This window comes from Ornithodoros turicata, chromosome 5 (genome assembly GCF_037126465.1).
Source record: "Ornithodoros turicata isolate Travis chromosome 5, ASM3712646v1, whole genome shotgun sequence".
NCBI classification, from domain to species: Eukaryota; Metazoa; Arthropoda; class Arachnida; order Ixodida; family Argasidae; genus Ornithodoros; species Ornithodoros turicata.
The window spans coordinates 45,982,254-45,997,816 of NC_088205.1; the positions used below are offsets into that span (position 1 = coordinate 45,982,254).

Consider the following 15,563-nt stretch of genomic DNA (forward strand, 5'->3'; position numbering starts at 1 on the left):
CATTCTAATTAGAGAGAAATGAGGAAAAAAATCAAAGTGCCATTCATTACGTCATTCTCCGTATATCGATGCATGAAATGAAGCACGAATCCACAGGAATGCACTTTGTAAAGTCATTTAATAATTCGCTTCGCTCATAACTATTTTTTTTTATGATTCAGTAGCAGTATCACTCTAGTGTCGCCGAAAGCTGCCACCATGGAGGAAGGAAACACAGGAGCGGCCGTTTCCAACAGATTTCCGTGGGACACCTCTGGGCCGTCGCTAATATCAAAACCGCCATTACTTCCTGTCCACCACGTGATCCTCTCTAAAGGTTTTTATTTAGCAACACTTTGTTGCTCGCGCTGCTTTCCGGGCTTTTATGCTTTTCCAAGGTCATTTACTCTAAAGATGTGAGCACCATTGCGGAAATAACGTTTTGTTAACGTGTTCTTAGAGCGCTTGCGGCTGTCGTTCAACAGAAAGCTCTGTCACGGGAACAACGTTTCATTCGTAAGCATGTAACTTGATCGGTTCTTTCGTGCCCCTGTGTGTGAGAAAGTCATCCTGGATCATTCGTTTGCAAGCTGTAGCTGTGTTGCAGCTGCAGATTCATTCGATTTCCTCCACTGTTGTACAAGTTTGATTAGTGGCATGCTTTACCACTTCAGCAACACACAAAACGTGGCCACGTCGTATCGCAAAGGTCGTTGCCAATGATGTGTCTGGTCCTGCGTGCTTGTCCTGCAGGACGTCACCGGTCTTGTAGTAGAAGGGTAAACCGAGTGTAAGCTCCCGAGCACACACAAATAAAACTGGACGCGCGGCGTTTATCACAGTACAGATATCTGAAATGCAAGACAATCAGGACTCCCGTCGTCTGCTTTGGCAGCTGGCCTGCGCCAAACAACTTGTGTCGCACCGACACAGAATCCTGTCTCCGTTGTGACTGCGTCTGAAAATGCGACGGCGCTCAAAAGTGTTCCTGAGGCGTCAGCTCATCACTACATTCCAGAGCCCAGGCGCAGCTGAGGTGTTCTGTGGTGAGACTTGTGGACAAACATCAGGTCATTCCCAAGAAATCAGTGACAGGGGTTGTGACAACATCATCCCACATATACATAAAAGAAGCTTCGTCGCACCAATGTGTGTCACCAATGTTCGAATAGAAGAAGTAGAAAATGGAGAAAGTAGAAAACTCATGCAGCTCTGACGTCACACCCCTTACGGCAATCGATGGAATTTGCTGTAATGCTGAGGTCTGTGACACTTGGGCAGACCTTTTATATCTCTTATGACACATGAAAAATATTTTTGGTCAGTATTATGGTGTGGAGTGCCTGATGCACCCATCATGTAACTAACCACATCTATGAAAGCGCCCCAGCCACTTTAATTTCTCCCTGACGCTTCATGTAGTTCAAATGGCTATAAACCTGGAGTAGCATTTACTCTGCGCACAGAAAAGCTCGTGTTGGTTTCCGCATCCCTACACTTCTACAGAAACCACCGCGATTTATGATGAATGAAACACCGGAAACCGAATGTTCTCACAGTAGTATAAGGCCTAGGTCAGTTGCGCGCAACCCCGTCAGGGCTGCGCCACCGTCGTGTCTTTTTTATACGCGCGCGGTGGGTGGTGCGTGAGTGGAAGCCTGTCCACGCGCTTACCGGTGGGCGACATGTGGGCGGAGGGCTACTGTCCGCTTATCGTCGCATATTTTCCCGCATGGGCCGACTTCGTTCGCAAATTTTCTCGCTGCGCCGTGGGTTGCGCGTGGGCAGTCTATATGCAAGTATGCACATACACGCTGGCAACCCTGCTAGGGCAGGGACACCATCGCGTCTGGGCCGATTTCTCTTCGAATTTTTTCCATGCGCGGTGGGTGGCGCGTGAGCGGAGGGCTGGCATAAAGCAGTTGTTAATTTAGGAACTTTGGGAATCGACACGCCGACAGCGCCACAGAAGCAGCTCTCTCGTCTCGGAGACTGACGCATATTACGCTGCTGAGAGGACATCGTCGTTCCGTGCTTCGTGAGCACCTCGTGAGTTTCCTTCACTTCGTGACCTCTCTGGCTTCCCGCCATTGGACACCCTGACATTCTCCCTCCTGCCATGCTGAGTACAGTTGATCCAGCGCTCACTTTCCGCATGCCTAGACATATCTCTTGTCAAGATGTCACATTAGTTCATCGTATGCGCCTCAATGTGGTTTTTGCAGGGCAGTGGCGTTACTGCTTGAGGCAAGTTCACTCTCCCCAAAGCAGTCACTGTAGCGCTGTAGAGGATCCAGAGCACATTCTTCTTTGTTATCCGAACTGTCAACCTTCCCGAACCGTACTCTCCGGATCTCTCAACAAGCTAGACTCTTCTCCTTTTGACAACAAGCTAGACTCTTCTCTTCTACTTTTGTCTGGCCATTCAGCTTGGCCGAATACGACATCGCACACAGCAGTCTGTGACCAGAGCAGTTTTGACTTTCTTCAGCGATTCAGGTCTTATGAGCAGCTTGTGAACTCCAGTCGTGCAATATCATTCTTCAGTGCCCCACTCTCACGCTCAATGCATTAACCTCATGCTTTTCTTGTAAATTCGTCATCTGTAATCCACCTCATCATTCTTTCACCGTTTGTTACACTTTTTTGTCATCTTTGTCTTTAATCTACCTCATCCTTCTTTCATTGTATTGTTAGTTTATCGTTTATTTCCGAATTCTTTCCTTTTCTTTTTTCTATATCTTATTCTTCTTTCATTTATTTTCTTTCTTTGTGGAATAGCAAGCCTGCGTCCCGTTTGGCTGAACCTTCCCTCGTCTTTTCTTTTTCTTTGGTCTAATAAATATATAACTCCCTTTCTATCATTGCACCTCTACTGTTTCACAGTAGCATTAATGGGCGTTATGGGGGGAAGAACATGGAGGTTAATTCCCCCAGGCTGCGACCTCTTACTCCTGCATGGATGACAAGACCCTTCGGGCTTCGTCATTTACTTCAGACGTCACCGTGAAGAACTTTACAGGTACCATTATCACTCTGAAAGTGATCTGGAAATTGCACTTGACAGGGCGTATTCAGAGAGAACCGTTGCAGCAGTCCCTCTTCTAATAAACGTATGGTGCTTATGGAAACGGGACGACAGGTGTTTTCTATACGAACACTGTGTTCTCCATAAGCTTGCTCTCTGTGCTCCTTGTAGAAACAGCGTATAGTATACTCTATCTTAAAGGGAGACTTCGGATGGATTCGAAAAAGATTAGGTTAGCATAATACCGAACACGGATCGCTCCCTTGATACGAAATACAACATTCGCATTCATTTTTTGCGAGCAGTTAATTCGTAAATGATGACAATACCAAACCGAAACCAATATGCAAAGCGCAGAGCAAGTTCGCCTGGAGGAAGATACTGTGACGTCACCCGGCATTGTCGTCTGCTACGAAGCTTGCATTCTTCCATGCAGAATGACGTCGGAAGTGTTGCTTTCAGCGCCCTCTTGCTTCACAGGGGCGCTTACTTCGCAAAAATTCGTTCGAATGAAATCTGCGCACTCTGGGAATGGGATATTTCGTATGTACGTTCCTGACACGCCCCGAGGGTGCTAGGGTGTCATATATCTTCTCATTTTTCGAAGATTTCCTTTCTTTGACTTTTTCAGATAATTTCCCTTTTGTTGCAGTGCGATGTCATGTGTTTCTCACATTACAATGTGCGTGTGCTCTTTTCTCGTTTTCAGTTCAAGTTATGTATTTTTTTTTCTTTGCTTCATGTACAGTCTCTTTTGCTTTTGTTTTTGTGTGTGACCACGTAGATCGAGTCTTGTTGTTAGTGCATATTGTATTACCGTGTATGTATGTTAATTGTGTCTATTTGTAGTGCATTGTATTGTATTTGTGTGCGCCAACATTAGGGTAGTCACGACCGTTCTTGGGCACCAATAAAACATTATTATTATTATTATTATGAAGATGGTGATGTCAGAATCGTTGTGATGCTTTTGTTGCGGACTCCCACCTTAAAATACTGTGCATGATCCTTACATCTTGTTCATCTATTCCGAAGGCGTGTCAAGCGGACGAGAGTGAAACGTTTACGAGGAACTGGGGTTGCTATATACCAACCTATCCGGACTTCTTATTCAGCTTTGCGACAACTCCAGGTAAGGAAAAATAAACTTCAGTTAAGCAGGGCAGAATTTTGTCGGCATTTATTTGGTTGCGTGTTAAAGGCTACTGCCAAACATCACATGATTAGATAATACACAATGCCTCATTTCAACGTTCTGTCCCTTCTCTGGGCAATTCGGAAAGGAAGTAACAAAAGGAAGAGCAGACGCCAGGCGATCATTGCTCGGGAGTCTCTAAACGAAGGCGTCCAGCATTCTGCCGGATAAATCACTGCCGCCTGCAAGGTTTTGAAATTTTTCAACCTTGAGTCAGATTAGCGACTTTATCTGACGATCGTGGTGCCGAAATTTGGGCAATCTCGACTTGGGCGTCCTCTGGCTAACTTTTGTGGATACTGTGTGTGAATACCGTACCTGGTAAGCACGCCTTATGTAAGCCGCGATACGAACATGGAGTTGCACCTATAGAAAGGACACGTAACTCTACGAAAGGCCGGTTCATATTGCTGCATTTATGCTTGTATGCTGTAGACTGCGTTCACGTTTGTTTGCTCACAGAACCGTCTGTCGTTTTCGGCCGTTTTTAGCACACGTCGACCGGTTCACATTTCTTCCCGTCCTGGTCATGGCATTACTCCTTTTTGCTAGCGCGTTAGAGCGCATTTCTCGGATGCGATTGAGCTATGAGCCCTGTGTAGGGACACTATCTTCCTTTTCCTGCGTCCCATCCCTACGCCGGGCTGAACAGACCTAAGCAGGACGGAACGGCCGCCCTCAGCTGGGAGTGTACGATCAACTTGTAAGCATACGTATTCCCCACGTGACGCCACAGAGCTTCGGTTAGTTTTCCTTTGTATATGAACTTTCTGGCTTGAACTGCGGCGTCCACAGGTGGCGCTGTCATCGTGGAACACTGATGTCTCGCTGAGACGCACTGTTTGTGGCGACCGCAGATCGTGTAACTTCCCTGCTTCCAGGCGGATGCGTCCCAAGTCGGACGCAATGGCCGCCCCCGGGTGGGAGTGTATGATGAACTCATAGACATATTCTCCACCATGCCACAAACTTTCCCTTTCCTATACTACTATCCCTTTGTACACGCCGTGTGTTTGCAGGAAGGTTCCCTGGCTCAGTAATTTGCGAACAGGTGGCGGCATCAAAGAAACTTTCTTTTTGGTAAAGATCCTTGGGACATCGTCAACGAACTGATTAATGAGCAGCTCTTTTACATATGCTGACTAATTAGGTAAATATCCTGACTTAAATTTTACCAGTCGGGAATACCAAAACATCTCTTGCGGCTGTTCCGCTTCATCAAAATGGCAGAATGGGCCTGTTGGTACATGACTGAATGAAACCGGAGCACAAAACACGGACAAGAACACACAAGACGACACTTGCTCCACTATCAACAGATTCTGTAATGGCAGCAATCCTTAAATAGGGGTTTCCGAGGGGAAAGGGGGAAAAGAAAATAAGTCACTTTTCATGTTCTACATCTGCCTTCTAGATATTTAAATTCTTCACGCGTCAGTGCCACAGACGCTTCGCTGACACAATTACCTTTGCCCAATCTCTCGATTAGAAAGGCTTCAAACACTTCCCTTTCAGTTTTTGTTTTGAACCTACCCTTTATCTGTGTTTGTGTGAAATCGGGTGAGCAACCACACTTCATTACATGCACCCCAAGTGTACCACTATCTGTGCGTTTGGTGTTGTAGCCATGCTCTTTAAGACGTTGATTGATGCATCTTCCCGATTGTCCTATACACACTTTTTTACAAGATAAGGGAATTTCATACACCACTGAAGAGTCACACTTTACATACTGGTTCTTGTGACTCACATCACACAGCTGCAATGGTTTTTCATTTGTCATGGGAATTAATGATGACAACTTGGGCAATGAACTGAAAACTACTGGTACGCCGAACCTGCCTGCCATTTTTTTTATATGGGGAGATGTTTTGTGTATATATGGCACAACTACTGGCAGTACTGAGGGCCTATTCCGGTCTTTTTGAACACCTTTCATCTCTTTTTGTAACCTAAGCAATATTGAAGCTATCACATGATGAGGAAACGCAGCCTCAGTCAAGCGGGACACCTGGGTTAAAACACTTTCCTGGACCTGATGAAGGCATGATTTCATTATAGCTTTTCTGATGCAGGATATGCCTATTCCATTCTTTACGGTTTTCGAATGGTTTGAACAGAATGGGCATTAAATAAATTAGTTGTTAACTTTCGTGTAATCTGTCGCCCACGTCTTATTATTTTACCTTTATACAGGGTGTCCCAGAAAACGTGTCATTGAATTATAATAAAAAAACTACGCCACCTAGAATCATGCGGTCAACGGCATTTGTTCTTATTACGTTTTTGCCACCTTGTAAGGTTAATGTCACGTACCCCACACTCTTAAAAATGAACTGCACCGCATAGCACGCTGTTAGCCAACCATCATCTCGAATGATATCATTATCTGCTCTGATTTGTTGAAAACGGGAGGCATACGCCTTTTTGTGACAATTATGCTGTTCATAATTGTCACAAAAAGGCGTGCAAGTTTTAATTATGTAAATATTTGCAAATTAAACTTGGAAATTTGCCAAGGAAAGGTCACTTTTTTACCCCACCAATATGAAGTGCCGAATTCACTCATATTCATCATAATTGATGTGATATTCACGATCTATCCTATCGGAAAAAATAGCCGAATATCATGCTTTTCGGAGCACCGGATCATAACGCGCGATGTCTTTTTCAGCGCAATCGCTCGCAGTCCGACCAAGGGAAGTTCCGAAGCCAGCCCACAGAGTGATAGTAGAAAAAGTAACAGTTCCTAAAATTGGGAGAGGGAAGGCATTATCCCAGTCGGACGTGATAACCCATGCCTGCGTTATCTCTTTCTGCGATGCTGGGGTGGGCTGGGTTTCCAACCTCCTTTCGTCGGACTGACAAAGATTGCGCTGAAAAATTCATCGTGCGCTACTCTGCGCTAGAGTACTGCAGGGGCCCGGGCTTACCCGAAAGCCCGCGCCCGAACCCGGCTTGTGGGCCGTGCCGGGCCAGGCTTGGCGTTTTTTAGGCGGGCCTGGGCCCTGCTTCAGCTACCGGGCCCGGGCCGGGTACGAGCTTGACAACGCCAGACATCGCCGGGCATGTACGCGAACATATTTCACTTCACGGCACCGGACAGCTGAATTTTCACGTTACTTTTTTTCCCCATTGGGTATGGGATATCATGGTATTCTCATCTGAGAACTATAACTTTTTTACATGTGATCATGCTTATTTCGTGAATGGGTCTGGAGTTCACGCGTGCACTCACACACATTTGGGGACGATTGGTGTGGGGTCCTGCACGAGCGTCAGTTAGGTTAGGTGTTGGGACATATTTCGTTCTAGTGGGGGTCTGGCACGAGGGTCTGTTAGGTTAGGTGTTCTGACATATATTTCGTTCGCGTGAGAGTTCAAGAAAGAGGAACTAACACCGGAGCATGTGCAATAGCGTGACGATGAGTCTCTCTTGAACCGCAATGTACATACGCCCACGCACCGCTGCACCGTGCGTTCCGAAGCAAGCAACCACCAAGCACAGAGCGGCTTGCCGGCAGAGAAACACAGCCGCTGCTGCGTGCGTCTGTACCTCCTGACTCTCCACCAATTAGCTGCGTCCTTTTCCTTGCTGCGTTGTGCTCTTTAGTAAATCTAAATACGCCTCCGAACCTCGAGAACAAATAGAGCAGGGGCGGCCTTGGACCGGGCCTGAGCAGGGAAACAGTCGGGTATGGGCTGGGCCCGGGCTGGTGAAGTCGACCTCGGGCAGGGCCCGGGCTGGAAATATATAGAAGACGTCGGGCCCGGGCCGTAGCAGCCGGGCCTGGGCCGGGCCTGAAAATTAGGCCCGTGCAGTGCTCTACTCTGTGCCACCTCCGCAAAGCATGACGTTCGACTATTTTTTCCGATGGGACAGCTCCTGAATATCCCTGTCAATTATCATTAATTTGAGTACATTAGACACGCTCTTCACATTGGTGGGGTAAAAATGTGACCTTTACCAGGCAAATTTGCGACCTAAGCTCGTAAAAATTTACATAATTAAACTTAGGTTACACGACATTCGCATCAGGAGGTGGCAAAAACCCAGTAAGAACAAATGCTATTGACCGCATGACTCTAGGTGGTGTAGTTTTTTTTTATTATAATTCAGTGACACGTTTTCTGGTCCACCCTGTATACAGGGTGGTCCACCAACCATGATAGAAATTCATAGTAAAAAACGTAGGCCCCAGAGAGACATGCGGTCAAGGGATTTTTTCAGCCAATAACTTTTGCCACATATTGGTAACATTTTTATTTCATTTCAATTGACGGAAAGTTAATTTCTTGAATTGAACTCCGAAATCTCCCCAGGCACCCTAACGTTTTCTTTGCGGAAATGGGTTCCCCGTGGTACCCAGTATAGCACTTAATCCCACTCGTAATGCAATGGCAATTGCCGAAATAAATTCGCCGAAAATCCGTGGACATGAGCCCTTGGCTCCGCCTCTTTACGGCTGGTAGTTTGAGCGCAAAGCTGGGAAGAAAGGAGATCCCATTAACACGCCACACGAAGGGGGAAAGGGTTACAAGCCGTCGGGTGACCTCATTTTTGATAAGATAGCTCCGATTCCCGTACTCACTGCCCGTCTTTGGTCCGTGGGTAAGGCTTGTATACCTTTCCCCTCTCGTGTGGCGTGTCAATGTAAACCCCTCTCTTCGCAGTTTTGCGCTCAAACTACGAGCCGTCAAAAAAGAGGCGGAGCCAAGGGCTCATTTCCACGGATTTTCGGCGAATTTATTTCGGCAATTGCCATTGCATTACGAGTGGGATTATCGGCTATACTGAGTAAAATGACCACGGGGAACCCATTTCCGCAAAGAAAACATTACGTTGCCTTGGGAAATTTCCAAGTTCAATTCAAGAAATTAACTTTCCGTGAATTGAAATGAAATAAAAATGTTAACAATATGTGGCAAAAGTTATTGGCAGAAAAAAATCCCTTGATCACATGTCTCTCCAGGGCCTACGTTTTTTACTATGAATTTCTATCATGGTTGGTGGACCACCCTGTATGTAGGAACATGTTTTCAGTCTTCAGTCGCTCAGGGTCCACCAAGATGGGCGTAACTTTCATACAATGTCGCATTCATAAGCGGACGCTCTCAATAGTAAATAATACTGCCATGGCCACAGTGAAAAGAAAAAAAAATGTACAAAATAAGTAACTAAAAATCATAGGCTGGCATACTCGTGCTATGGTAGAGTATAGTCATGCGTTGATGTCATGGAGTTATGAGGACTGAGGCATGGTAAATGAGGGATGCACCCTCGAGATCCAATTAGCGCTTTCTTTCTATGCTCTCGTGTAGTATATAGGGCATCACAGGGAATGGAGTCATCAAAATACAATACAAACAGACGTCGCGCGCACGCCGTGGCATTGCACGCGCAGCTGAAAAGCGTCCACGGGACGACCACCAGAAACGCACGGGGCGCGTTCAGAGCGAGTGACGCGCTGCAGTGCTGACATGTTCGTCGACCGCAGGCGTTTGTTAGAGTGTGCCAATACATTGTACTCTATGTTTCTGCGTTAATTCGTTCAAGGTAGCGTTGAAATGCAGAATAGCATTCGGGTGTAGATACTGTCACAACATTTTGTGCGGGCTACTCATATGGCGCGGTTGCCATTCACTGTGTCCACTCGTCGGAAAATCCGTCCAACGTGCGCGATATCTGTTACAAAGTCCTGTGTACACTCGCTGCACGCGTTGGAAAACTGTTTTTGACTCGTGAGCTCGTCGGCAAAATGCTCCATGCATTTCGCTTTTAGGTACGGTGAGCTTACTAACTAAAAACAAATCACTTACTTGTCACACCAATTACTAAGATCTTAGTAACCGAAGGTAGTAAAAGTGACGGTAGTAACATTTACTAACTGGGTACTTACTATATAGCTGTGATGTACGATGATGCCCAAACAGTTGAGATGTGCGTACAAGAGAAGTACTTTGTAAGTCACGGGAGTTGCCTCAGGACAGAAGCCGCCGGCGGCTTCTGTCCTGCTCCTGTCCTTCCTACATCTCTACCGGTTCGCTGGATTTCTACCCATCTACTTTGTAAGTCACGGTTGCTATCAGTTTCGATACCGGATAAATAAACCATTGCCGGGCATTCCTCTCGTGTACAAAGCTATGATACTGCGTTATTCAGGTCAGTTCAGTTCATTCATGGTCATCTTGCATATACGGGGGGATGGTTCTTTCAGAGAAACGAGGGCGAGCTACGAGGACATGCACATTTACACTGCTAGTGTACTGGGGTAGCCAGGTTGACTTCGTCGAAACTCACATTCACATATACTGCTCGCCATGTGAGGACACCTTAGTGGGTAAGCAAGATCTTAAAAATGACTTGAGGGAGGCGTCGGGGGGGGGGATATGTTTAATGCAAAGTAAGAAAAAAGGGAAGGGAAAGGTTAGCCACGGACTTTTTGCCTTGTTCCTTTATAGCATGATCACTGCCATGAAACAACGGTAACGATGGATTAAGTTAGCGGTTTTTCTTTTTCCTTTTTTTTTAGTGTGTGTGTTGAACTGCGAAAGTCAAGATCTAAGCGATGTCACGGCCATAGCTTTGTACATAACAGAAATACCCGGAAATAGCTTATCGTGCATGGAAAGTGATAGCCACCCGTGACTTAGAATATATTTTTTTCTCTTATACGTACATCTCAACTGTTTGCGCATCATCCTACGTCACAGCTATTAAGTAAGCTTACAGTTACAGTTTTAGGAGGTAATAGTTGTCGCTTATGTTATGACCCCAGCAGCGCCCTCAGACATTCCCACACTCACGATCACGTCCAGCAGCGTCATCACCACTTCGATCATTCCCGTCATCTCTCATCGTCATCACTCATCATTGTCATCACTCATATTAGACCCCTAGCTATGGGGTAGCGTTCCACTCCGAGAGTGGAAAACCTCCCCACTTCATCATCACAATATATATGTTGTTGTTGTTGTTATGTTGTGCCTAAAAGGTTACAAAGTTCCATGCCTGCTGTACCTCTCTCAAAACAGAACATCACCGCATAGCACGTTGTCCGCCAACCATTGCCACAAATGTCAGGGTTGTCGCTTTTAATTTGGTGAGCGAGGGGGGCGTACACCTTTCTGTATCAATTTATATATAAGATCATCATTTTTACCACCATTTTACACCCTCGATCAGGCGTTATGTTGACCTAGGTGGTAACTATAGATGTTACCACCTTTAAACACCCTTTTTTTTTCTTAGAGTGTGACGTATGACACCGGTATGTTTTTGTGCTTGTTTCAGGATACATGGCTTGGAGGTCAACAGAGAAGGGGTCAATCTACGTGGAAGCCATTTGTAACGCCTTCGAAAAGAGCTTCAATGCTGTCGACAAGGTGGACGTGACAAAAGTTTTAAATAATGCAGCTCGGCAAGTAGCGATAGAATTTGAGACGCAGTCCAGCGATGCGGTATTCACCAGATGCAAACAAGCTTTATGTTACTTTTCCACTCTGACACAATCATTGTACATCACTCCACCGAAGCAGGGACCATAAACTGAACGAGCGTAGAAATGCGGGGTACGGAACACACGGAACGCAGCAGTTGGTTTGTACACTTCCTCGTCCGTGTCCCTGGCTACGTTCCGCGTATCATTATGTACAGGGACCATAGTTTGGAGAACATTAAAACGGAATTTTGCTCGAAATAAAAATGTACACAATACAACGCCTCGAAATGATCGGGTTCCTCCCACATGCGGTTGTCTGAGGTGCAATGAAAAGAAGTCTTCAGGTCGCTGGCGTGACCGAGGCCGGATTGCTCGTTGTCACTGAAACGTCCAAGCCTGTAAGTAGGCCTAACTGGAGTATTTTTTGAGGATTCGAACCCACCACCTCCCAGTCTTCAGCACGACCTTAGCTACCACCAATGAGTGGGACGCCGTAGCTTAAGTGACCTGTGCGATCACCCCGTGTGGATCGTCATACCGGTCAGCGAAGGAGGCTGCAAGGGACTTCGCCACTTTACTAATGATGTGGGTTTGCCTTAGCACTAGGTCTGGAGAGACTGTTGCAGTCCAGTGACGGCAAGATTATCGCGTACAGAACGGAAACAGTCGAGGGTATTTCGCAAATATGCTCTGTATACTTTGCGTCGTGAGAAAATGCTTGACAGGGTGGGAGAAGACCTATGGTAAAAAAAAAATGCGTTTGCTTTGGCTCAAAAACACAATGAACAGCTTAAAATGAATAAAACGTAGGCGTTTCAGAACCTATACAGGCGTCATTCTCTGTAAACGATGGGCAAACCCTGAAAATCAACCTACTTATCTATGAAACCTTTGTAGGTATCCTGCAGTGGGCCGCTGTTCTTGTTGCACGCTGATGCATCACGTTTGACAAACTTTCTGGCACCCCATCGTTGATCACGAGCCAACGTTATCCCATTGTCATAGTCAAACTCATGTCCTTCCGACTTACTGTGTCGACCAGTTCGTTATTTGCTTATGTGCCATGAGTCGCACGGGCCACATCCCGTTCATTCACGTGTCACTCGTCCACAGGCTTCACCAGTATAACTCTCGTCGCAACTAATCTTCTGCACCGCGCGCTTCTATTCGTCAGCAGAGCCCTGAGCCCGCTGGACATTAAGTCAGTTTTAAAACCTATACACTCTGACGCATGTGTTCCCAAGGACCGCACCCCGGCTCACAAAACTGAATTGTGTAGTGTACAAGATTGCTTACCAGGATTTTGACGCAAGCACAATTGGTGAAACCGGCTGACGACGAGTGACACGTGTGAATGGCGGCCGTGAAAAGACGGGAATGTGTGTGAATAGACCCGGTGAATAGACGGGACGTGGCCAGGGCGGCCCATGTCACAGAAACTGAACAGGTCGACCACCATTCGTCGGAAGAACATGAATTTGATTACGACAATGCGATAACCTTAGCTCATGAGCAACGATGGGGTCGTAGAGAGTTTCTAAAATCACGGTTCATCAAACGCGATTCATGAGCCTACAAAAAGAACCGTGGCCTCCTGTTTGATATACAAAACGCTTTGGCAAATAAGTGGTTGACTTCTTGCCTTTAGCCCATTGTGTACTAAGGATGCCCATATGTACTGGTAGTGAAACGTGTACGCCTTATTGTTTCTGGGCTGTCGTGTGAAACCGAAGTAAACGCAGTTCTTACATGCTTAACGATCACCTGAGTTGCGTTCTCAGTAACAGCAGCATGTTCACAAGGGGAAATACCACTTCTGATAGCGATATAGGTTGGTGAACACCCTATACCAGTTTCCAGTTGAACCAGTGGCAAAATCAAGCTCGGTAAAACGGGTATCCCAATTGTTATGCATATCCCGAACAAAACCGAATATCCTCTGGATGTACAAATAACGTCCTAACAGACTCGTACGTCCGATGGACATCAGATATCAATAGAACGTGCGAATCCGCTAGGACGTTGTTCGTGACATTTTCGGTTTAAACCCGATTCCTCCCGGTTATTCCCCCCCGAACTGACGTCCGACCAATTCGGGTTAAACCCGATTTCTCCCCGAATTCCAGTCACTATGAAATCCTGAAGTGACGTTTCCACTGAAGACGAACAAAGGTCGCCACGTGTAACACACGTAAGAATGGGTCACTTACTTTCCAAGCAATACACCCAGGCGTCTGTCTATGCCTTCAGGGATTACCACTGGAATGTCACGATCTCGCAAAAAAAAAACATAAAAAAACCGAAAAAAAAGACATTAGTAAAGGACTTAAATAGACAAGAGGAGAGACAAAAACACCCGATAACACCCGAAGGCACAATTATCGCCGGATTTCTCCCCGAATTACAGATTTAAAAATAGCGTCAGATTTTTACCCCCAAATCTGAAAAAAGGCATTTAACCCGAAAAAGTCACACCCTAGGTATAGTACAGCAGAAACATCATCTGGCCACGTGAATTCCTATAGTTCAGCGCACCCTCCAAATCGGCAAGATGGAGAAATCAGCTGTGTCCTGTCGTTGCTGTTGCCTTTTTCGATGTGGTCGAGCAGGTATATCAGGTATTTACAGCATCCACGCGTAGACGCGATGCGCTGAACGACATCAATGCAACGGTCTCCGGCGGCAGCTCACTCTAGCGTTGCCAAGCGGTATCACAAATTTAAAAAAAAAGTAAATGTCCCACCGTGTCCTCAACTCTGCGTTGCCAGAAAGCGAGTGGCAGCAGCCCCTGAGGTTTCTCATACATAGTCCTCTACCCGGAAAACGTCATCATGACTTTGGTAGAGAGGCTGAAACCGAAACTCATCGGAAGGGGAGAGCTGTGTCCCACGAATGTGCAGTTTCGCTGCCTCCTATTGAAAGAAAAGTAGGGCCAAAGGTAGCGTCCCATTCAGAGACCACCGTAATCCCCTGAAGACCGTGGCTTTCGGGTACGACCTCGTAGCTTTGACCATAGCTCAACTATGGTTGTTTACAAACAAGAAGAGGTCTGTTCCCTTACATGCGGGGTACGCGACGCTTTCGATGCATCGTACAACCTCGCTTTCACGCTTGCTATCATTCGTGCACGAGGGCCAAAATCTACGTCGAGACGTCCACTCACTCTTGCTATAAGGCCACAGCGCCTGCGTCTATCGCGTCATATGCACGGACGCCCAGCTTCCATGGTGACCCGCCCAGTTCCGTCTTCTCGAATTGGAGCGGACGCTAAAGCCATTAGAGAACCATTTAGAAAAACCATAGAAAGCGCTTTTAACCTGTTTTTTATTAGGAAACCATTTCGCGTACTTTGTCGGTGAGCGAAGCACGCAGTAATTAGCCGCAAATCACGGCACCGTATACTTACTCAGGATTAGGCGTTCGTTCGTGTTTGTGGTTGCAGAATCTTGTGTGAGTTCGGCTGTTTAATATAGCAGAACCCTTTCTGACCGCTGTCATACGAGAATCATCTCTGTAGACCGAAATCACAAGCGCTCCTACCGCTGTGCAAGATTTTTGGCCTGTCACTGAGTGAAAATGTCACTGTGTCGTTTTGGCTAACATTCATGCGCTGAGATCGGAGGACGTCCGGCATCACGACGAAGGTAACGGCAGGGGGTGGAGGTCACGGTAAGGCGGCCGCGGGGTGGCGCGAAATTTGGGAACCACTGGGTTACGGGAAAGGTTAGTTAGCTATTTCTAATAACCAGGTTCCCTGCTAGAAATGGTCCCATTGAAGATTCCCCGAAAAACTCGTTGAATTCACTTGGATGTCTTTCAGACAAACACCATTAAAAAATTCACTGAAATTCCAATTTACAATAGATTATTTGGAACAAATATTATATGGGACACAACTGGTGTTTTAATTGGTCTCAAT

The 15,563-nt window shown here is 46.3% G+C and overlaps 1 protein-coding gene across 1 annotated transcript in view; it reads left to right on the top strand.

Annotated features, from left to right (window-relative positions):
* The window catches only part of LOC135395974 (caspase-7-like), a 63,810-nt gene extending 51,897 nt beyond the window's left edge, over positions 1 to 11,913 (top strand). Inside the window, exons 6-7 of the mRNA XM_064627054.1 lie at positions 4,043 to 4,139; positions 11,497 to 11,913. Coding sequence (XP_064483124.1) covers positions 4,043 to 4,139; positions 11,497 to 11,750 — 351 coding nt within the window. The 3' untranslated portion in view covers positions 11,751 to 11,913. The remainder of the gene's footprint in view (positions 1 to 4,042; positions 4,140 to 11,496) is intronic.
* The last annotated feature ends 3,650 nt before the right edge of the window (positions 11,914 to 15,563 follow it).